The 23,284-nt window shown below is 41.2% G+C and overlaps 3 protein-coding genes across 5 annotated transcripts in view; 2 read left to right on the forward strand and 1 right to left on the reverse strand.

Moving 5' to 3' along the window:
- The window catches only part of alms1 (ALMS1 centrosome and basal body associated protein), a 61,475-nt gene that overhangs the window by 37,498 nt on the left and 693 nt on the right, over positions 1 to 23,284 (reverse strand). For all 3 annotated transcript variants that reach the window (XM_044374577.1, XM_044374576.1, XM_044374578.1), the window contains exon 2: positions 1,602 to 1,679. In XM_044374577.1, the coding sequence (XP_044230512.1) occupies positions 1,602 to 1,679 (78 nt within the window). The remainder of the gene's footprint in view (positions 1 to 1,601; positions 1,680 to 23,284) is intronic.
- LOC122998047 (nanos homolog 1-like) lies at positions 14,907 to 16,828 on the forward strand. The gene has a single exon (XM_044374590.1). It carries the CDS (start codon positions 15,108 to 15,110, stop codon positions 15,786 to 15,788), a length of 681 nt encoding a protein of 226 aa, XP_044230525.1. The 5' UTR covers positions 14,907 to 15,107; the 3' UTR covers positions 15,789 to 16,828.
- Positions 19,545 to 22,983, forward strand: si:dkey-33c12.3 (uncharacterized protein LOC335380 homolog). Its single transcript, XM_044374589.1, has 3 exons — positions 19,545 to 20,880; positions 21,575 to 21,699; positions 21,806 to 22,983. Exons 1-3 carry the CDS (start codon positions 19,873 to 19,875, stop codon positions 21,864 to 21,866), a joined length of 1,194 nt encoding a protein of 397 aa, XP_044230524.1. The 5' UTR covers positions 19,545 to 19,872; the 3' UTR covers positions 21,867 to 22,983.

Below are 23,284 nucleotides of genomic sequence, written 5' to 3' on the forward strand. Positions count from 1 at the left end.
TGACAGAAAATGAATCGTCAACTATTTCCATAATCAAATAATCATTTTAGCCTTTTTTTTTTTAAAGCAAAAATTCCCCCAAAAACTGCTGGTTCCAGCTTCTTAAATGTGAGAATGTGATACTTTTCTTTGCAGTACATTATAGTAAACTTTGGATTTTGAAATGTTGGTCGGACAAAAAACACATTTGGAGATGTAAAGTTGGGCTGTGGGAATTTATGATGGCCATTTTTCAATATTTACTGACATTTTACAGACCAAACGATTAACTGAGAAAATAATCAGCAGATTAATCGATAATGAAAATAATCGTTAGTTGCAGTATTGAGGTATTGGTACCTCTGTGCCTGACAAAGAGCCAATTTGGGCTCTAAATATTGTACTTTTTGGTAAAGTAATAACATAGAACTTTTAAAGGGAGCTTTCATCAGTGTTGTGAGCCCACACCACACATAAATTACAACAAATCCCATGAAAAGACCAAAACCAGCAATGAATTGATCCTAAGTACTAAGTTTTGTCTGTGTATCCAAAGTCTGATATACAGATATGTTATTCCTCTGTGCCATAGACCACGGTTGTTGTCCAAAAAACTATAAAAAAAAAAAAACAATGAGCCACATCGTTGCACTGGGTGACGTGTTCCTTTATTACCATGAACATGGGCACTGTAGTTAATTTTGAGTTTATCCCACATACATCATCCTACTGCTGGAAATACTCACTAACAGCACCAAATCTGAGGCTGAAAATAATTCTCTATCTTTGGTAAGAAACTACAGTGACCAACTAATTTTACCCTTTTTAAAAAATAAAGTTCACAATCTGTTTTTAAAAAATGTTCAGTAGAAATGTGCTACAGGAAGGCTGAGGAAGTCTGAAAGTACTAAGAGACGGACTAACACATTGTTGGTTTTGGTCTTTTTGGGATTTGTTGACAATAAGGAAAGTTATAAAATATTGCCATCCTTATCCTTGAAAATTTTAGAGATACTGAATTATCTTTTTTTCCTCAAGTAAAACATTATAACACAGAGAGAAGCTTTCACCGATTTCCGACTTGAACGTCACGGGAGGAACTAGTTAAGGAGAACACCTTCCTCAATGAGGCTTCACAGATTGATTGATTTTACCTTTGTGTCCTCACTGCTGCCACTTTAAACCGCGAGACACCTGTCCCTTTGTGTGGCACTTTACACACACAAACACATATATACGCACACACACACACACATGTACACACCCACTGAAAACCTCTGGGGGTTTCTGCCCAGTCATTTGGCACATTTTTGATGTTGAATCAAAAAAGACTAAATGAGAGAGTGAGGAGGGAGTGAGGAGGGAGAGAGAGCATTCTAGGCTTTCCACTCCAGTGAAAGGCACTCTTTGTTGAGCACTGTGCAAACCCCCCCCCCCCCCCCCCCCCTCACTAGCCTCCTCCCTCCATATCCACCCTTCACCCCCCCCCCCCCCCCCCCCCCCCTTCCCTCCCTCCCTCCCCTCCAAAGCCCGGGCGGATTTTTCATTAAATGCTATCAGAAATGTGACTGGTCCTATTCATGGGCAGATGGAGGGCTGGCTGTGCGGCTGGAGACCAATACCTTCACTGGAGAATGACAGGAATCTGGACTGTAGGTGGAGGTCTGTGTGGATAGAGCAGGCTGTAGACTGTAGAGGACCTGAAGGGAAGAGAAAAAAAAAAAGAAAAGAAGGTGCATCACTTATTTGTTTTTTATTACCTCCTCACATTCCTATTTCTAAGGGTTTCATTGTGTGTGAGAGCCACAAAACTTGAATATGTTTGATATATTCCTCTGCACCGATGTGTTCTCGCACCAGTTTTCTCCAGTTAGACCTCCTTTGTTTGCAGTGAAAAGAAAAAACAACCTCACATTTGTTATAGTCAACGGCAGCTCAGTGTTTTCTCTCCTCTGTCCTGACGCTCCTCCAAATAAGAACTCCTTGTCCTCCTTTTAAAAAAAAAAAAAAAAAGCTACTTAAAGAGTTAAGAGCACTCCGCCTAAACAAAACAACATATTGTGCCACTGTTTCCTCAGACAAACAAGGTGACCAGATCCATCCGCTGTTCATTTCTCACCAAAAGGAAGAGATGAACCTCTCATATTGTTAGAGAGCGGTCGATTATGTCATGGGACAATGGGAGGCAGCAGGTTGGAAGAAAAACACAAACAATGATTTCCGCAACAGCAATTTAATCCTCTGGCGTTAAAACCTGACACAAAGTGGACAAAGGCGAGGAGGCTGGCACGAATAAACCCCAGAATCTGAAGATTAAGCAAAAAAAAAAAAAAAAAGAAAAAAAAAGAGGATCCTTTGTGTAAAAAGGTCCTTTATCTGCTTTTGAAGTCGGTGAGACCTGCCAGCCGTCCTCAGCCTCTCTTTGTAAGCGGCCCCCATGTCCCACAGCAAAACCACCACCTCACTTTCATCTGCCCGTCATCTTAGGGGGCAATTAATGCCATTCAGGTCTACCCACTACAGAGAGAGAGAGAGAGAGAGAGAGAGAGAGAGAGAGAAAGATGGTGGGAAGGCTCATCTACTTGTTGAAGCAGGGACTTGACAACAGTTTAGTGTAGCCTAATTTGGTGCATATAAGGCAAGTGACATTTCTTGATCTGATAAAATTCGGCGCTGCTCTCCTTCTCCTGTTATTATTTATATTTGATTGGGCTTCTGTTTACAGGCAGGCAGTGTGAAAACCAGCCAGGCTGTTGCTTAATGAATATTTCCCTGCCTCAACACAATAAACCTCCCATGATAGCCCCCGTGAATAACACCCCGCTCCGCTCTGCGATTCCGCTGTACGGCGACGTGCAATAACTCCCGACTCATACTTGATAAAGCTGCATGTGGGGAGAAGCCCTGGGTTTTTATCATTGACCTTTTCGCTCTCTGCTGTAGTTCCTTTACTCTGGGGACTCCCACTGTTTCTCCTTTGCTGTTCTAATACAGTGGCCCCGGCCTCGGCGTCTGCAAGAGGCAGGGGAAATAAAGCCTCCATTTGCATTACGTAATTTCATGCATTATTCAGAGCTTCAGAGAATCATTTCACCTAGACAACTCCTCAGAGGGCAGTGAGGAGATAACTGTTAGTGACAGGACTGGCTCATGAAATGCAGAGTGACTTAACCACCCAATCTGCAGATATTACCCCAGACTGAATTGGAAATAGACACCGGCACGCTCACACGAATTGCGCTTGCACAAAGTACACACTTGCTGTTATTTTCACTTCACTTACTCTTTTTTATCACTGAGGGGGAACAAGTGATATCAGATGCACATTTTTACGGTATATCTGTTTCATGATGCTCTTGATACTTCAAAGGGTTTCAAAAAAAACATGGAAAACTACAGCAGAGATGAATACTGCTGTATGGGTATGAGTTGATCGGGCTTTTTCTTTCTTACACACACACACACACACACAAAAAAAAAAAAAAAAAACACACAAAAGAGGCAAAGATTTAGATTTCAGATACGGTTAGATAATGATGTTCTATTTCTGCTCGTGCTTGCTTTTCTTAGTGCGGTTTTTCTTTTGCAGCCTGTTATGTTGCAGCCTTGTCAAAACAGAGAATAAGTAAAGATTTTATTGTCATAATCTGTCTGTTTTTAATGGGCTGCATTAGTTTGGGAGCAAAACTCGCAGGAGCAGGGAGTCCATCATGAGGCAAAAGAGAGAGTGCAGACAGGCCAATTAGTGCAATCAAACAGCCACTGTAGCACAGAAGCTGCATAGCAGGGCTGCGCACAGCAACTGGACAGTGTTTCTTTATTGTCCAAGCCTCACAACAGAATAAGAGGCTGAAAGAGCTCGCAGCTCCAATGGTGGTGCAATTGTTATCGCAGCCGGGGAACACTGCAACACGAGACTACTGAGAAATAAAGCTTTCTCCTTCTAATCATAGACAATAGAGTGTATTTCATTAAGCCAGATAATGGTGTGTGCATTTCATTACCATAGATAACTAGGAATATTTAGATGAGGGATGAGGTGCTCATAAAGCGCCAGTTGGTAGCCATGGTAACCTGGATCTTGGCAAACAAAAGAGTCGGGGAGAAATGTTTGCTAGGGGATGGAAAGAAATGGGGGAAACAGAGAAAAAGAGGGAAGAGAGGCAGACTGAGAGGAACCGCAGAGCTAAACACGGTCCCAGGCCAAAGCAACCAGCCCGACTGCTTGCTTGCATGCATGTTGTTTATCTTCTCGCATTGAAAAAGAGACTCAGGTGATCGCTGTAATCCTCCTTTGTTCTCAAAAGTTAAATATGCTTCCCTCTGTAGGATACCCGGGATAATCACATGCTAATGTAGCTGCAGGCCAAATAATAAACTTAATCACCCAAATGTGGAAATCAATGTGCGGTAAGGAAACCTATCCATCCATCGTGCTCCGCTCTTATGAATATTACAACCCCCGCCCCCTCCTCCCCCCCCCCATGCCTTCCCCATGCTGCCAGTCAAACCTGACTTTATGTTATGTGAATTTCAAATGAAGACGCCTCTGACAATAAGAAGGGCCTCGGAGCCTAAATCAGCTCCAAACCGTGACCTTGACCTTGGGAGATGGTGCTCATTCATCGTGTTTCAGAGCTGTCAGTTTGAGGATACAAACCAGGTCAGGTTATATTACTGTGGATGACACTAAGGCAATGAAAATCCATTTCTTTTTGGCAGCATGCGGCGTTAAGCCCTGCTCCTCGGATATAAGTCTGTCATTATTAATGTAGAAACATTATTTGTGGCTGGAAAATTAAGGGTTGGAAGTGAATGAAAACTCAATACGGCTGATTTGGCAGTTGCAAAAATATAACACTGATTATGACGGCTCCCATTTTTCATCATAATTAGCCAGTCGAGCCGTCGTACCGAGTTACAGCTGCGTCATTTAATTCAACAGATTAAAACAACATCTTGTGATACTCAAATTAATACTTCTTTTCAGATGACAACGGAAAAAACAACTAATCGATTAATCAAGAAAACAAGATTAATCGATGATGAAAGTAATTGTTTTGCTCCTAGATTGTGTACGTTTATTCTTTCGATGCATCATGAGCTTCTATCCTTATCTCCTCCTGTCATGATTATGAAAAATTCCCACAGCAGATGACGCAGAAAACAGAAAATAACTGCACATGACCTATAAACGGAGTTCGGCCCATTAGGTGAAAGCGGATAGCGGCCCATATGGACGACTGTGTTCTCGTTACTCCTGATACTCCACTTTAACAGGAATGTAGCACTGCTGTCGGGACCTTTGATCTACATAAAATTCAGCCTTTTAAAACTTTCATTTATCGTGGGAACCGTTTCCCTGAGCATACACTGACTCACTAACTTTCGTCACATTTGGCAACACTTGTTTATATTTGGGGATCTGAGACTCTCAAACTGTTACTTCGACGTGAGATGCTGCAGCAGCAACTTTTTTTTAGAGCTTTGTTCATAACATTTTAAGATCTGAGGTTGAAACTCTGACTACATGAAGAAGTATTTTGTTCCTTATTTAATGGATATAAAACAGTAAAGTAGGAATAAGAGTTAGGCTGATATATTAGTCTCATATTTATTAAAAATTGGCCACAGTAAACAAGATGCAAGTTCCTAACACATCCAAAAAAACAACATAAACATCGGCCATTTCAAATGCCAGTACCAAAAAAAAAAAAAAATCTCAGTATTGGCCTTCAAAGGCTCTGTTGGAAATATGATCTGTGATAATACTCCAGCATTCCCCCGTCCTAAGAAACCTGAGAGGGCACCATTTGCCTGGGATCAGAATTAAGTCTTTTTTTTTTTTTTTTAATCTAAACATGGAAAACCCACATGGAACCTGATTTTTCCAGTTTGAACAGCAGTGAAAACATCTGACAAACCACACAGGTGAAACACACACACATACACACACACACACACACAGCGGGGTGAATCCAGCCTGCGACAGTCAGGCATGATAATGTGGATTCCCCTGATGATGTGTGGAACCAGACTCCAGTCTTGGCCCACAGTAATAAGATCAGCTTGTTTGGGCCTGACAGGCTGAGCTTCTCTCAGGGTGGCCCATCTGGCCACTGCCCAGGCCGCGGCGCCAGCCACCGGCTCCGCTGTGCGGGGACCCATCTGTGGTCCTGTGTGGTATCGACCATTACACCGCCAGGCCTGTCCTGACACATGGGTCCACTGGTCTGTGTGTGTTCTGCAGATGGGATAGTGGGTCAACAAATAGCAAATCACTCTCAGCGATTATTTTAACCCGCCTGAGGTGTACAGATGGGCAGGATTTACCGCAGCGAGATGCTTCAGATGGCTTCAGGTGAAAAGTTGTCTGATGCAAGAAAGAATGCAGAATAAAGGTAAAAAGGTAAAATCTTCTGAGACGGTTTTAATTTCATTATTCTTGGCCAAACACAACCAGGGGCTGCAGCTAACGATTATTTTCATTATCGATTAATCTGTCACTTATTTCCTAGATTCATCGATTAGTTGTTTGGTCTATTAAATGTCAGAAAAAATTATGAAAAATGTCAGTCAGTGTTTCCCAGAACCCAAGATGATGTCCTCAAATGTCTTCTTTTGTCCTGACCAACAGTCCACAACACAAAGATATTCAGTTTTCTGTCATAGAAGACTAAAGAACCCAGAAAATATTCACATTTGAGAAAGTGGAATCAGAGAATTTGGTATTTTTTCTCTCAAAGAATGACTCCAAAAGATTAGTTGATTATCAAAATAGTTGGTGATTAATTTAATAGTTGGAAACTAATCATTAACATGACATCACACTGGTATATTTCCAGCATCTACCAATGGTCAGTAATCACACAGGCAGCTCAAGTAGAGAAATTTCAACACTTAAATGGAATCAAATAGGCCAATCAATCTGATAATCTTTCCTTTGACTTTTTCATTACTGCATTATAATTACGACACCTGAATTTTTGATCAAGATATTCATACTTACACAGAACATTTATAAAAACGGAGACTTGCCTGTTGAGCTCTTAATATACAGAGTAATGTTATGTCTGACAGATAAATCTGTCGCTCAGCCTTTCAGTTTTTGTTTTCAAACCGAGACACCTGCACTATCAACTCCACCAGGCCAAACACAAGCAGCTGGAACAAACACAGTACTGGATTTTGGAGATGAATTCACTAAATGCAATGCAAAAGGAGAATGGGAGAATGCCATCCGGCCTCGAAAGCAACACACCCAAATTTGTTTTATCTCCTTCCCCAAAGTGTAGATTTTCTTTCTAATTTAGTTTTCTGAAATCGAATAGGAAATGTGAGATGCAGACAAGATGATGGCTACACAGCTGAAAGATCATAAGAGACATCTGAGCATGAATTAATATGAGACAAGACACATCTGCCTCAGAGAAGTAATGGTCTGTGTGGTACAAGAGCATGGAGTTTACTGCATAGAGCACAAACAACTGTAAAAGTTTGTACAGAGATTCATGGTTTCCAGAAGATAAAGCTTACTGACCATTTTCCTTTAGCGCCGACCATCAAGTAATAATTTTAATTTGTCCAATACCTTCATTTATGACCAAATACCTGCAAAACTAATGACATTCCATTCTGCCTCTGCTGTACTTTGTGTCTAATGCTAATTATCAAAAGTTAGCATGCTAATGTGCTAAAATAATATTGTGAACATGGTAAACATTACCTCCTAAACATTAGCATGTTAGCATTTTTAGCATGTTAACAAAGCACCACTGTGCCTAAGTACAGCCTCACAGAGTCATTAGCATGGCTGTAGACTCTTAGTTTTGTTATTTTTGCAAACATTTTTCATTTTGAGTCACCCGTTAGTAGGCACAGCCAAAGTCAGTTGAACTGAACTTTAACTGAAGCCTAAAGAGAAAATGTTGAAGTAGGAGAGAACGCTAAGTATTACTGAGGGTAGTACTTTTGCTGCTAACTGAAAACAATTGGGGAGCTAATTAGTCAAGCTGGCCTTAAATTTCAAACAGATTTACTGCATAGAAAAAAGCGGGATGCTGTTAAATGCTCAATTCATGCAGGCACTAAAAGGCTCAATGTTCACAATACCAGACTCGGACTAGCAGCTACTCAGGTTGCAACGGCGATACATGTTTGGCGCCGCTTTGTCTCAGGCCTCATCAAGACGTTTTTGCTGATGTGTCTTTGTTTGGGAAGCCTACTCCTCCATGTATCTGGGTGGATTCCTGGAAACAATTCTACTTCTGTACAGCCATCTGTAAGCTAGCTAGTCTTATAAAATCTGTGAATGATAGAAAACTGTAGTTGGCGTTTGTTTCTCATATTTTGAGCAGTTACTTCCTTTTTACTGAGGTTTGCTGGATAGCCGTGCTTCTTTGGCTCGACCCATTGAGGTTGAGTTCAACCAATAAGATTATTTCCCCAAATGTGTTTGTAATTGAGGGATTTTTCAGTAGACTTCAATCTGCAGCCTACCTAATGTACAGCTCTGGGACAACAAGATCTCACAAGGGGAAAGTGTAAGATAATGTGGACAGCCACTAATAAACCTTTTACCTTTCATATACACATTCGACACTTAATAGCACTATGTCACAACCCATTAGCTCCATACTGCATATATTTTAAGCATGGGTGGCCACAGTGGCAATTAAATCCCTGGCAGTGCTAGTGTTAGCATTATGCTTCAACCATAAAGTGAAAGCACATATCAGCATTGTTTTAGTAGAGGTTATTTCTACCAGGCTTAAACACTACAAGAAGTTAAAACGCCTTGCAGTCCACTCGCCTGGCTGCACAGTTTAAAAGCTCAACATGGTGTGTGGGACAATGGCGGCTCTCGAAAGCATTGTGGTAATCAGGGCCGATGGAATTTTCCCTGCATCATTAAAAAGGGATTGGTCTGTTCACTGCGTTCATGGGAAGTGCCGTTAGTTAACCCAACAAAGGTGCTCTGGCTGAGGACCCCCAGAGATGAAGGGCATCGCAGGGGCTCGTTGAATCCACCTCTAATCCTCTTGGCCCCATTGTACCGATACACTCTAAGCCCTTTGACCACTTCCCGCTCTAATCTCTGCAGATTTGGGTGAGTTAAACAAGTTTCTGATCCGTGGGCCCGCAACCTCCCTCCTCCTCCTCCTCCTCCTCCTCCTCCTCCTCCTCTCCTTCCTCCTTCTTCTCTGCTCTCCTTGTGGTGACAAGTTCAGTTACAGCAACTGGCTTCAACAGAGAGTTTTTATTCCCTTAACAGTAATGATGACTGTCATTTATGAAGCACTTCTAAAACCAGTATTACAAAGTACTTTCTGAACAGAAACTGAGAAGATGAGAATAAAAAATGAGAACAGGAAAGAATAAATTAAATAAAATGCTATCTCTAAAAATGTGTTTTGAAAGGTGATTTAACAGTAAAGGAAACTGTACAGAGAATGACAGGGTGCCCTTGTGTTTAGGGATTATTAATGTGCCTAAAAAGTTTGTCTCTACATTTTTTGCATATCTTACAGACTTATTTATTTGCAATAGGGCAGCAACTAATGATTGTTTTTATTACTGATTAATCTGCAGATTATTTTCTTCATTAAACAGTTAATCACTTGGTCTATAAAATGTCCAAAAATTGTGAAAAATGCCCATCACCATTTGCCCAAACATGAAGGTGATGTCTTCGAATTGTTTGCTTTGTCCGACCAGAGAAAACCACCAAATCCTCACATTGGAGAAGCTGGAACCAGAAGAGAAATTATTTAAATGATTAATCGTTAAAATCGTTTCTTATTAATGTTCTGGTGACAAACTGATTAATCGACTAATCGCTTCAGCTCTGATTTGCAAGGACTGAAAGACTTTTTAAAGAATATTTAACATGAATTTGACCCAAATAAAGAGTTAAATATGTCAAAATATTCAAGATTATATCTAATATACTGATATTCAACTGCATATTTAGGTATTCATTCCATTCAGTCCCATCACTTCCACTATGTCAAGCGGATATTGTGTTTATGTGCGTGAATACATGAATGCCTAGCTGCCGGTTGGTGTGGGTGGAGTTTTGGGGTGAGTCATCGCGGGCCCCCATTCAGAGAGCTGCTGGTTGTGACAAAGCACTTGACAGGCCGAAAGACACCCCCTAATTTCACGTTGACCTTGGCTTGTTTAGCATTCCCTATTGCTGCTGGTGACAGTGACACGTGTCTGGGGTTGGGTTGACTCTAGGAGCCGGGGTCTGGGGGGCAGCAGAGGGTGTGTGTGTGTGTGTTTGCGTGCAAGTGTGTGTGTGTGCAGATGGACGGACCGTTAGGGATGCAGCCCTGTATTCCCGAGAGAGGAGGCAGAGGTCAGGGATCAAAGCCCCAACTGACTCCCCACCTAGCTCTGTGTCTGGGGACGTTCGGAGATCCAGAATGAATTCCAGCTCTGGCCGACCACATTATGCAGTTTATGCAATTAATGCAGCGACAGGAATGGCAGGGGTCTGTAGGAGTGGTGGGCTGTTTGTGTGTGTGTGTGTGTGTGTGTTTGTGTGTACCAGGTATTCCTCATGTTGTGGGGACTTAAATCTGTTTACACCAGTCATGTTGCGGGGACTCGCCTCCTTTATGGGGACAAGAAGCAAGTCCCCTTAACGTAAATCACTAATTTTAGAGTGAAGGCTTGGTTTAAAGTTGAGCTAAGTTTAGGATATGTTAGATTAGGCATGTTATGGTTATGGTTAATGTTAGGATACGTGTGCAGGAAATGAATGTAAGACCATGTAATGTCCTCTTAAGTGATGGAAACATGACTGTGTGTGTGTGTGTTTGCATGGAAAGGAGTGTTGTGTGTGTGTGTGTCTCTTGTGCCAGGCCGTTGTGGCTTGCACAATGTAGCAGTGCAGCTGGCATGTGCTATACACACACACACACACATACACACACACACAGCAGAGTCTAGAGAGGTCTTTTAATTAAGGGATTTGTTAATTTTCTATTCAACTTGACAGTGATGAATGGGGGAGCGGTGCCTGCCCATCTCAGCCTCGGCTGTTCGGCAGGCAGAGCTGCCTAGGAGGCCTCCGGGTGCGATCATCACACTCTGAAACCGTATTTACACATAAAGATTTTTAACCCTTTGGAATCCAGACTCATTGTGTTAACTAAAGCTCAAAAAAAAAAAACCCTACTAGATGTGGCACTCACACTGTAGCAGCATGTGTGAAGGCAAGATAGAGCTGAGAAGTAAACACACATTGTATGAACAAAGAAGGATTTGTAACTGCTATTTGGCTACGACGGAAATAACACTTGGACTCTTTATTGTTCTTTTGGCCAGTTAGAGGTTTGAGCTTATCGTGCACTCTCTTTAAGTTCCTTAGCTTGAAACATCTGTTAAATGCCTGAAACATAAATTATTTCCTACATGTCTGCTTTGGAAAAAAAAGTCAAACATTTCTCAAACACTGATAATTATATCCTCAAATACAAAGCCTGCATCCTAGAAATTACTGTTTGTACTGCTAATCTGCAACAGTATGTAAATATGTTTTGGAGAAATATAATGTTGCCTGAGTTACATTTTTTCTTAACAAAATAATTAAGACACATTCTTTGATGAACATATTTACCAAAAACATCTTATATTTGTTTACACCACAATTCTTGCAATATAATATCAACTTAAAGGAAATAAAGTGTGATTAGCATTTTTTATGGTTAAGCTTAGCACTTGGTTACAGTTAGGAAAGGATCGTCGTGGTTAAATAATGAAAAAGTCAAAAAGTGACTTTAAGCACAAGGCAAGAGTTTCCTTTTTTTTTTTTTTTTTTTTAAATTACTATTAATATATAACTGGAACCACAATCTTCCTCTAACCTTAAACAAAGTGCTTTTATTGCCTGAACTTGTGTTAAAGTCCTACATTTGTACACAAATTACTTGAAGAAAATTAAATGTTTTTGTTTTGTCATGTGTGTTTATATATATATATATATATATATATATATATATATATATATATGTATGTATTACAGAATTTGCATTGATTCAAGACTAATTTTAGAGAAATCTGACACTGCAGTGAAATATTATCTAATTTAAAATTTAAACATGTATGTATTAAAAAGACTTTTAGACAACTGCAGAACACTGATAAGAGCACATTACTGCTCTTATTAAAGCTTTATACTGACTTTCATTTAGTTATATAATAGATTTTAAAGTACTGCTGCTAGTTTGTGAATCATTTAACAGCCTAGGACCTAAATACTATCTGATATACCTAAAAAAATATACATCGAGTACTCCAGGTCCCTTAGATCTTTAGGAAGCAGACAGCTAAAAGTACCTTGAGTCATACTTTCAAGTCTAACCTCAGGATGGTCTTGTTTCCCAGTTTATCTTGTTTCTTTGATTTATTTATTTCTCTACTGCACTTTGGTTTCCTTTATTAAATTAGGATGATTTATTACTACACTAAAACACTACTCCCTGTCTATTAATTTTTGGACGGTTTTTATTCTATTAAACTTTTATTTCCGTTTTGTTTTAATGTTCTTTGCCTTCTGCGAAGCACTTTTTAAATTCTCCTGGTGCTATATAAACAAACTCACCCCAGCTCCTACTTTCATGCCAGAAAGCATTCTGTAATATCAGCTGCTGCCTTCTTTTTTTTTTTCAGTGGGACTCTGAATTAAACTCTTCAAATGTAAAAATGAATGTATTTCATATTCATTATCAATACCTTCTTTGTTGCTGCCAAATACGTTTTGCATTAAGAGTAACATAGGCACCCTGAAGCAGCAGAGCCACATGTCATATTGGCCCCCATGCAATTTATCTATTGTGATATGGCAGCCATTCATCTTTTAAATGCTCTCTCATGATTTCCTTTGTGCATGCAGAGGCGGAGGTGACCTTGAAAATGGACCATGTGGTGTATTCTGATGATAATTTATTCTTGAATGCAAGAAACTGTCTCACTAACATGATTTTCTTCATGCTTTGTGCTGTCTACACTCGCTGGAAACTTTTATAGCAGCGGCTAAATGTATTCTCTTCACAAAGGACCCATTTCAAGATTTATAGGGCCATGCAAATGTTGGACACGATGAAGATTTTAGATTGATTCAAAGTGAGGCTTTTTCAACTTCAGTCCTTTTTGTGACACTGAATACAGACCTGGAAGTGGCTCAAAACATACTCACAAAGAAAACAACATAGAATCCAGAAGAACATGAAGAGTTACGCTTTAATTATAGACTGAAGTCTTTATAAATTTCTCTGTGACACTAAATCACGGGGTCGTTTTTCAGAGACTCACTGAAAGTCTGCGGTGGACCCGATATTGATTATTTCATGAATGAAAACCCCCCACAATGGCAGTAAACGGGATCTTAGCTCCGATTTCTAAAATATTAGACGCGCAAATGACTTTTGTCTCAACTTTGACTGCCTTTAATATTTCACTTGAGTGTGTGACAAAAATAGTAACATAGTCATTGTCCCAGCAGTCAGGTCAGTTATCAAGCTCTTTTTTTTTTGTGAGCCTGCTTTACTGGGCTTTGACTGACGCACACATGCACACACACACACACACACACACATGCGACACACTCCGGTTTAATGCATATTAATGAAGTTAAACGGCCTGCTGTAGAGAGGAGACAATGGAGCAGAGGAGGGCTGGTTGTGAGCACAAAGCCGTGGACTCAGGGGAAGCAGAACAGGTGCATGGAGGACATTATGGCTCCATGTGGAACGACTCACTATAGGTTCATCAGTGCAGGAAGGCATCTATTAAAGTGGTCATGTGCACAATCCTGATTTTTCTGTCTTCATCTTCGGTGCCAAAAGGTCGTTTTTGTGGTTTTACTGCACCATATGTTCTGGAGATCTCCTACCAGTCAAACGGTGAGGGCAGCACCGTATCATGTCTATTTCCTTAAGTTTTCCGTTGATGTTTCTGTAGGTGGCGCTCTTTTCTTTGTCTCTGCAGACATGGATATGCTACTTGTTATGAAGCTTTTACCTGGTGCAGGCTACTGAAGAGTACATCAGTAAGAAACAGTAGTCCCTCACAAGAATGGGTGCATTTGTTTTTATAATGAACAAACATGATAAAAACTATTGTTCCCATTCTGCACGTGATCTGTGACCAGCAGGCAGCACATGCTTGTTTATTGTCTATAACGTCCTCAAAAGTGTTAAATACTGCAGTTGCAAATTCTGTCTCTCTCTTGCTATAGTTCTCAAAGACCTTTTAAAGAGAAACTCCAATGATTTTACACATGATGATCAGTTTACTGGTCATGGTTAGTTGGTGTTACTCAGCTTCCGTAGCAGCTTTGTCTAATCTGAGGAAATAACCCTAATGATGTAATCAGGGTTATTTTATTCCAGCTTGGCCTTGATCAACATCTGACCTTAGACCATATTCAGATTGACCCCAACGTGGGATGAAAGGTCAAGGTGTCTGGGCTTCTGCTCAATTGATTTTTAGCATTGACAACAAAAAAATCTGTCTCCCTCATCAGTCCCTAAACTTTATGCAAAGTTTCCCTTTAAACAAACTGCTGGGAGCAAACAAAGCATCACACATACTGGCAGTTTAGAAACTGTAGATTAAAAACATTTCATGTCCTGGCTGCAAATGTAATAACAACTGCAAGTTACAAAATAGACATTTTGGCTGATTACTCTTCAAGCCCTCTGCTTTAATTTAAGAATGCATTAACAACCTTAGAAATAACTACGATGAGGACAAATACAGCAGTCTCTCTCACAACCAACAGCATAAATAATTCTCTTGTAACACAAAAAGATACTCTTCTATTGATAAAAGGATCCATGTTCTATGAGGGAAAATGATTTTCCCAGCTCAATGACTCCCTGCCTTGACTCTGTAGACCCTCCAATGGGGCCAGCTAGATAATCAACTTGAACCAAACCACGCCCCTCTGTTTTATTCCGGGGAACTTATCAGCGCCTACATGTTGAGTGCTCTGCATACGAGACCCAGCAAGAGGAGAGAGAAGACCACCTTCACAGGCTACCCATGCTGACAGACACGCCATCAGAAACGCCTATTCACTTGTGTGGACATTAAACTCTCCCAGCTGTGACAGGATGGATCTTTTAGACCGCGGCTACTTGGACGCGCGGTCTCCGTATGATTACACCTTTAATTTTTGGAACGACTACCTCGGCCTGTCGACACTTGTCGCCAAAAATAAGATCAACAGCCCGTCCTGTAGTCCCAACTCTATAACCGAGTCTCTTAAAGCGACCCTTGGCTTGGACGATTCTCCGGTTTGCTCCTGCGTAATTGGGCAGGGCAGGGACAGCGACGGACACTTGGACTGCTGCTGCGCGGCCCCGGGCTCCCCGCCGATCTCCATCTATGATCTCAAGGAGCGCATCTCGCTTCTCAGGCCGTACGAACACTTTGCAGGTGATTCTCCGCTTGCAGACAGAGATTCACCCTCCTATAGGGGAAGTTTCCCCGGCCTTGACCTGCTCTCCATGGACAGAAGGCGCAAACAGACTCAGAGGAGCAAGCCGGAGCCGAAGGTGTGCGTCTTCTGTCGGAATAACGGCGCACCGGAGGAGGTTTACGGCACCCACATCCTGAAGACAGCGGACGGCAGAGTCCTGTGCCCCATCCTCCGGGCATACACCTGCCCTCTCTGCAGTGCCAACGGCGACAATGCGCACACCATCAAGTACTGCCCGCTTTCTAAAGATCAGCCGAGCCAGAGAGTGGCGAAGGGAGGCAGAGCGATTGGAAAGAGGCTGAAAATCTTCTAAAGCGAGGACATGAATGAAGTTTGAGCTGCACTGTCTGAAATTACTAGTGTGTATGGCAGTAATTTTTGGCCCCCCTCACCCCCCATTTTAATGCACAAGACAAGTCTGGAGAGAAAGATTTTAAGAAAATGAGATTTTTATTGAGTTTCTGTATGTGTCACAGCTTCATTTGTAATGTTTTCGTCTATCTTGTAACTCTCTATGGGCACATAGTTTACCCCCCTCCACCCCTCCCCCCCCCCCCCCCCCCCCCCCTCACCCCCCCTCCAGCACTCTTAAGACTTGGTGATCAAAAATGAACCAAAGTACTGTACAGATCGACCTGTGAATGACCACCTTCATGCTGTAATGAGGAGTTGCTGTGTTTTTCACGAAGCGCAGCGCCAGTGAAAACAGCCCTGTGCATGTCAGCGGGCTGCTTTGGGTTTATGAGATGTCAACGTGAATGAATATGCAGCACTCCCTGATATGAGATGAATGTTTAGTCCCATAATTCATTGGCCCCCTTGGATGTATGAGGTCTGACAGGCCACGCAAGATGCAAGATATACTACTACTTTACACCGAGCACACTTTTTTTTCCTGAGATAAAATGTTTTGTACCAAAGGAATACACTTTTGTATTTAGCCTAAACTTAATTCCTGTATTGTTTATATGTTGGATGTCTTATATTCTTTATGTGATTTTATGTGGATAGTATTTTACATATTTCGACTGAATGTAAAACAGTGGAAGGTAGATCTGACGACATGCAGTTCACCTAAATGCTTCTCAAGTAGCTACGAGCTCTATTATTTCAGCTTCCTGTCACAAGTTCAAAAACACAGATGCTGAATTGTTGTTGTTTTGTTTTTTTTCCATGAGGAAAATGTTCCTGCAATTCTTGTAAATGTATTAAAGGGGGCGAACAACTTCAGCAATGAAAAGCCTGACATTCCAAAGTCTTTATCTGTCAATAGAAATGTTTTATGTACTTATTTTTACCTTATGTATCACTGGGAAATATATTCACTGTAAATGAATAAACATGTACTTTGCATTTGCTTTGACTATATTAGACTACAGCTGACTTTTAACATTATGTCATGAATCACACACTTCACTTCATGTGGCAGATAACTGAAAATGGCATTTTGAGTTGAGATTATTAATCACACAGAAGTGAATAAGCATTTTCACACAAGTGTATTTCATCTGAAGACGTCTCTGCAATAGTCACACTGACGTGCAATGCAAATGCGCCACCTAGTGATCAAAACTGTCAATGAAAATATCCCTTAGAATCCACTTCAGGACTTGTACTGCTCAGATAAGCACTGGATTGTTTAATAAATCTATTTGTAATGGAGTTTTAATGATTTATAATCGGTCTTTGTCATGTGAGACTATATCAGGAAGATATTTTCAAGTCAGTTCTAGTTAGAAACAATCAGAAACTACTTGAAACTATTTGAATTGTCCACATGTATTGAACCTCACCTATTTAGGACTGATAACATGTGAAAAACACTCAGTGCCAGATATGAAAAACAGCTCAGATGCTTTGTACTTCAAAGTCCCTGAATGTTTGCATGTAGAGAAGCTTTCCTCTTCTTCTTAATATTATTATAGTTTATACATTTTCTTTTTTATTCAAGATTCAAGGTTCATTTTAGACCCCTCACTGCTAAATACATAATGTATTTACAAATATTAAAATATTTAAAATTAGAATAGAATAAAATGAACAATATGGCAATCAAACAGAAGAAAGTATATAAAAGTAGCACTAAATAAATTTTAAAAAATAAAAGCTATATTGTATATACAATTGTTACATATACAAATAGTATACAACCACAAGTTTTTACTACATAAATTGCAGAATAAATGTAATATTTACACCCCAACAAAACATCAAATTTTAGTATCAAGGTAAAGTTCAGCCCAAAACATCATAAAACTTTTGTTTATAGTATTCTGCATTATTCTTTATGTGCAGTGAAAGACATCTGGTGGTCATATTTTGGTAAATATAGTTCCAGTTTTAACTTCTCACAATTAGATCTGTGGATTCCTGTAAGAAGCTGTTTAATATTTGGACACAGGCACTGCAGTTTGAGTCTTTCATATCACTTGTTTTGGCTCAGTGAGACAACAAGTCTGAGCCATTTGGAATATTGAGTTTGAGTGAAGGTCAGCTGACAGCTCAGATAATCAGGAAATCACACTTAAACTACTGGATGTAAAGATCATATTCTAGCTAAAATAAGGGGAATAAGTTTATGTCCCTTTAAATGTAAAGCGATCAATGAGCTTCATTGACCCCTATTGGCAACTGCTGTGAATTGCAGCAACTTCAACAGAACTTGGAGCATCCCCCTCTGTAGAAGCCTCTAGATGTAACTGACACACATGATGTCACATCCTTGTAATCTAAAATAGAAAAGCAGCTAATTAGAGCAGAGACCTAATAAAATTTTTAGTTTGGCAGATATCAAGATTTATGTTTGTGGACAAAAATTAAGTAATGGAGGACATTTCCTGCATAAGACTGCTTTATCATTTGATTTTTAGGCTTGAAACTAATCATTCTTGAGCTTCTGTACCTGAAAGGTGATTTGTAATTGCTGCTACTTGGATGAAACTCAAATTCTTCTCCAACACACCATGAATAAAGCACGGTGCTTCAATCCCCTAATGTTTTCGGTGATCTTACCTACATCAGGGTGGTGATTTTGATTAACTTGTATTGAAGCTCATGCCGGTCTGTACCTCGCTGTGTGTCAAGTCAGAAAAGGTTATGTTGTCAAACAGAAATTTCAGCTGCTGGTAGGATTTTGTGTAAACTATCAGTATTGATGAAAATGGTGAGTACTTGTAGTGCAGCAGGACATGAGATCCTGACGGCCTGCAGCAGAATAATGCTACTTTTAAAGAGACTCTCTCACAACTGTCACCACTCTGAATGTGTCCGTCATGAGTTTGTGTCCTTGAGCAGGAATCTGAATTGCTTCCTGTGTAAGAGCATCAGCTTGATGCCTCTATTTCTTTTTAAACAAGTAGTAAGAATGAATGTAGCTGCCCTCTGACTCATCCCTGGATGCTAACAAGCAGGAGTGTTTCTCTGTGTCAGCAGATACAGATAGCGCTTCCCTCCTCAGCGGTGTCTCCCACACACATTGTCAGGACGGCTCAAGAACGTCAGTGACTCATCAGTTTGAAAGAGATCAACATGTAAAGATGCTCTGGGGACAAGTGCACTATGTAGGACTCTGTAAAAGGATATTTATTGGCTAAAGGATGATCAAAATGAAAAGTGCATAAAAAATATGTATTTTTTAAAAGTGATTAAGTAAATTGTGTTGAGTTTGCACATATCTGTGGTATGTGGGTTAATGCAGGATGTTCATTCTACTCTCATATTATTCAGATAAGGTAGCGGGCGTGTATCAACCACATCAGGGTATTTCCATGCAATCTGTATGGTAATCATATCATCGCTTTGTAGAGCATTAAAACCTCTAAGTGCCTGGCTATGTAGGTATATGCCCCCTCACTCTTTCTTTATGCAGTATGTATTGATTCTCTCTCACAGGATAGTGGAAAAGACTTTAATTCAAGTCATTTTCACAAGGATTTCCCAAGCTTTTTCTCAGTTTGTCAATGTGGATGTGTTCATTACTTCAGAAATGCATCTAATCCTGCAATGGGAGTTTTAAGTGGAGTAAAATACAAATGCATAGTGTAATTTCTTGCAATGGTGTTTCCAGGGCAGAGTAAGAATATCTGCTCTACCACATCTACTTTGCAGGCCAAGGCTGAGAGAGAGTCAGAAAATCAACCTCCCCCCTCTTCACTGCAGCAGTCTGCTATTGGCCTGGTCGATGCTGACAACACTGATGTTACTCTGTGGAGGGGGGGGGAGCGACACTCTATAAAAGCCAGGGATCTGCAGCATCACCGAGCTGGTGCAGTGCAAAAACGCTCGCTCATCCTCACCGATGGTGTGCAGAACAAGGGGGACATAAAAAAACCTTCTGAAACTAAAACATCCATATCCTTTTCTTAAACAAACAAAAAATCCACAACAAAAAATTCATCATGAGCTCCGAATCCTACCTCTCCTACCGCCGCCCTTGGGACAGCTACAGAGGCTCCCGAACCACCACTAAATCATCCATGTCTTCCTCCCTCTTCGCTTCTCCTCGAGCTCCTCCGTCCGGGAAGAGGATCCTGAGGCTGGCCTCCTCTTCCCTGCCAGATGCGTCTGAGAGGATGGACCTGGCTCAGGCCAGCTCCATCAACACAGAGTTGCTGGGCCTGCGCTCCCAGGAGAGGGAGCAGCTTGTGGACCTGAATGACCGCTTCGCCACTTACATCGAGAAGGTGAGACACCTGGAGCTGCAGAATCGAGCCCTGCTGGCCGAGCTGGAGGCGCTGAGGAGGCGGCAAAACGATCCATCTCGTCTGCAGGGTGTCTATGAGGGGGAGGCGCGGAGTCTGAGGGCGATGATTGACTCGGAGAACGGGGAGAAGATGCGCATGGAGGCAGAGAGGGACCACCTGCGTGACGTCTATGAGCAGATGAAGGAGCGATATGACGAGGAGACGAGGCGGCGTATGGATGCTGAGGAGGCCCTGCAGAGGGCCAAGGAGGAGGCCAGCAGGGCCGTGCTCTACAACTGTGATGCTGAGGCCACTGTGGTCTCTTTGTGTGACGAGATGGTGTTCCTAAAGAAAGTCTTTGCAGAGGAGCAAGCTGAGCTGCAGGCCCAGCTGCAGGTGGCTAACATCAGCGTGGATGTGGAGGTGTCTCGGCCTGACCTCTCTACCGCCCTGCGAGACATCCGGGCGCAATACGAACGGCTGGCAAACAAGAACATGCAGGCCGCCGAGGACTGGTACAAGAGCAAGTTTGCGAGCGTGGCGGAGATGGCCAGCAAAAACAACGAGGCCGTGCACGCCATCCGAGAGGAGACCATGGAGTACCGCAGACTGCTTCAGTCCCGCTCCTCGGAGATTGAGGCTCTCAGAAACGTCATCGACTCCCTAAATAAGCAACTGGAAGAGTTGGAGGAGACGCAGGGGAAAGAGGTGGCAAAGTACCAGGTGAATGAGGGATATTTGGATCCCAGTTGGCATGAGTAATCAGCCAATAAGTGCTGACTAAACTAAATGTGCTAAATATGTGGCACCTTGTCAGCCCATTTGTGCTCTCAGATGAGCAAACTCCTTCTTATGCCTATTTTTAGAGGCTTTTTTCTCAAATAGTTGAAAGGAAAAGGCTCAGGAGAGACAGCTAAATGAAAAGATAGTGTAAAAACTGTCTTTGGCTAAAGGTTTAAAACAGCTCAGATGGCATAAATACTATATTTCATTTTTTACAGTTACCATACAGAATACACTTTACATGCATAAAGTAGTGAAAAAGCAGCTGGAAATTGTCTTTGAACACAGCATGGTTCTTTTCGCCTAAAGATGACATGTAAATATATTCTGTGCTGCAGCTACACCCTCCCCGCGCTGTAGTACTCAGCAGGAAATGATGGCAGGCTCACAGCAGAGGTGAAAATCTGCAAGGTTATAGTGTGACTAAAGCGGTGGAGCACATTACAGCTACACACCAAAAAAGATCAGGAATTCCCCAAATCTACAAATTTATATTCAATCTCTTCAAGTAAAAATAAAATAAAATCTAATATTTGTCATGAAGTTGTAAATGTTTCCGGTTTGAATCACCTTGTGTCTATAGCATCAGTAAGTGTGATGTCTTATAATGAATGCCTTTTTCTTGCATTTATAGGTGAGGATAAGTGAACTGGAGCAAGACATCACTGAAGCTAAACAGGAGATGGCGCGCTACCTGAGAGAGTACCAAGACCTTCTCAATGTGAAGATGGCTCTTGACATTGAAATAGCTGCGTACAGGTGAGACGCCCATTAACACAATACATGAAATATATACTAATATACACTTCTATTGTGTAAATATGCACAATGAAGAGAAAGCTCAATGGTTTCTTTTTCTTTTTAGGAAACTTCTGGAAGGGGAGGAGATTCGGCTGTCTTACCCTTCCCTTCCCGCTCTAAATTAAAATGCCACCAGCCTGGCATCAACCTGAATTCTTCATGTCCCTTTTCTCCTGACCTGACCCTGAACATCTCAACATCTCCCCCTACCCCTCAAATCCATCAATTTTTTTACATCCCTCCCTCTATCATCTTGCCCCCCCCTCCCCCTCCCCTCCCCAAAATACTCCTTTCTTTACTCCTCCCCAAACCAAACCGCGAACCAGAAGCTCATCCTTCTCAAGACAGATGCGCCCTTGTATTAAACAAGAGGACCACCAGAAGTCCCCCTTCTTCTACACACGTTCTGACACCACACATCAAGAAGATGGCAAACTGTAAAATGCAGAGTGGCTGTACTGCAGTAGTTACATAGTTATGTCGGACAGCAACATCGTTTTGGCTGAGTTCCTCTCTGTCGTATATGCCAAAGTCCAAGCAGCAGAGTTACCATTTGACTCTAGTGGCCCCTCGTTGTGCAAACATTTGACCAATTGTTTGTGAAGGAGGACAAAAAATCCCTTTTACCTCTTGATGCTTGGACTTTATCTGTGTTTCAACTGCGGCATTATTGACTGGGAACTCTACCAATCGATTATGCAATGTCCTGCACCCCTGGTTCTATAGTAGTAGTCAGTGAACCAGTAACCTTAAAATTTATTTTCAATATATTAGAGACTCATGTTTGTCATTTTTAGTTATTCTTCCTTTGCATTTACATCTGCACACAAATACTGCAAGCTTTGGTTGGTTTAAAATCAAGAGTGAGTTTGAGTCTTTCTATTTGGCCGGTTATTTAAACTCCTAATTTCCAATAAAACCGTATCTTGTCTTGCATAAACTTTTGGTCATGTAAATGCTGTGGAAGACTAATTGTTACTGGTTTCTCCTTAGAATCATGCAGTGTGTCTCTCAGCCGTTCTGCATTAGATTTATTTATTTATTTATTTTTGTTCTGTGATTTCATTCAGAGCTAAACAATGAAACTGAAGATAACTGCAGGAGCTCCTTGTTGTTCGTCTGCTGATCTTAGATCTAAATGGTGCTTTACATCTGTGAAACTAATACCAAGTCCGCACCATTACGCTTGGTGTACCTGTAACAGCCGGCAACAAGCTGAATAAATATATAACTGACCTGCAACCCGGTTCGCATTTTGTGTTTTCATTTGACACTTTTCAGGGATATTTAGGACAAATTACAAACTGGTTAAACACATTCAACATCTTGTGTCTCCACTCAGTGGCTTTCATGTACAGCAAATGATTGATTGCATATTTAAAGCATATAAACTGTCGCAAACATTAAAAATATGCAGAGATGTCTTTATGCACAACACGATCACACAAGATGTATTCTAAAATAAGACAGAGACATCAACTGCAGCCTAATTTTAGTCTTGAGTCTCTAAAGCTATTAACTGTGCGTTCAGAGGTCAGCTCAG

This window comes from Thunnus albacares, chromosome 15 (assembly GCF_914725855.1).
Source record: "Thunnus albacares chromosome 15, fThuAlb1.1, whole genome shotgun sequence".
Taxonomy (NCBI): domain Eukaryota; kingdom Metazoa; phylum Chordata; class Actinopteri; order Scombriformes; family Scombridae; genus Thunnus; species Thunnus albacares.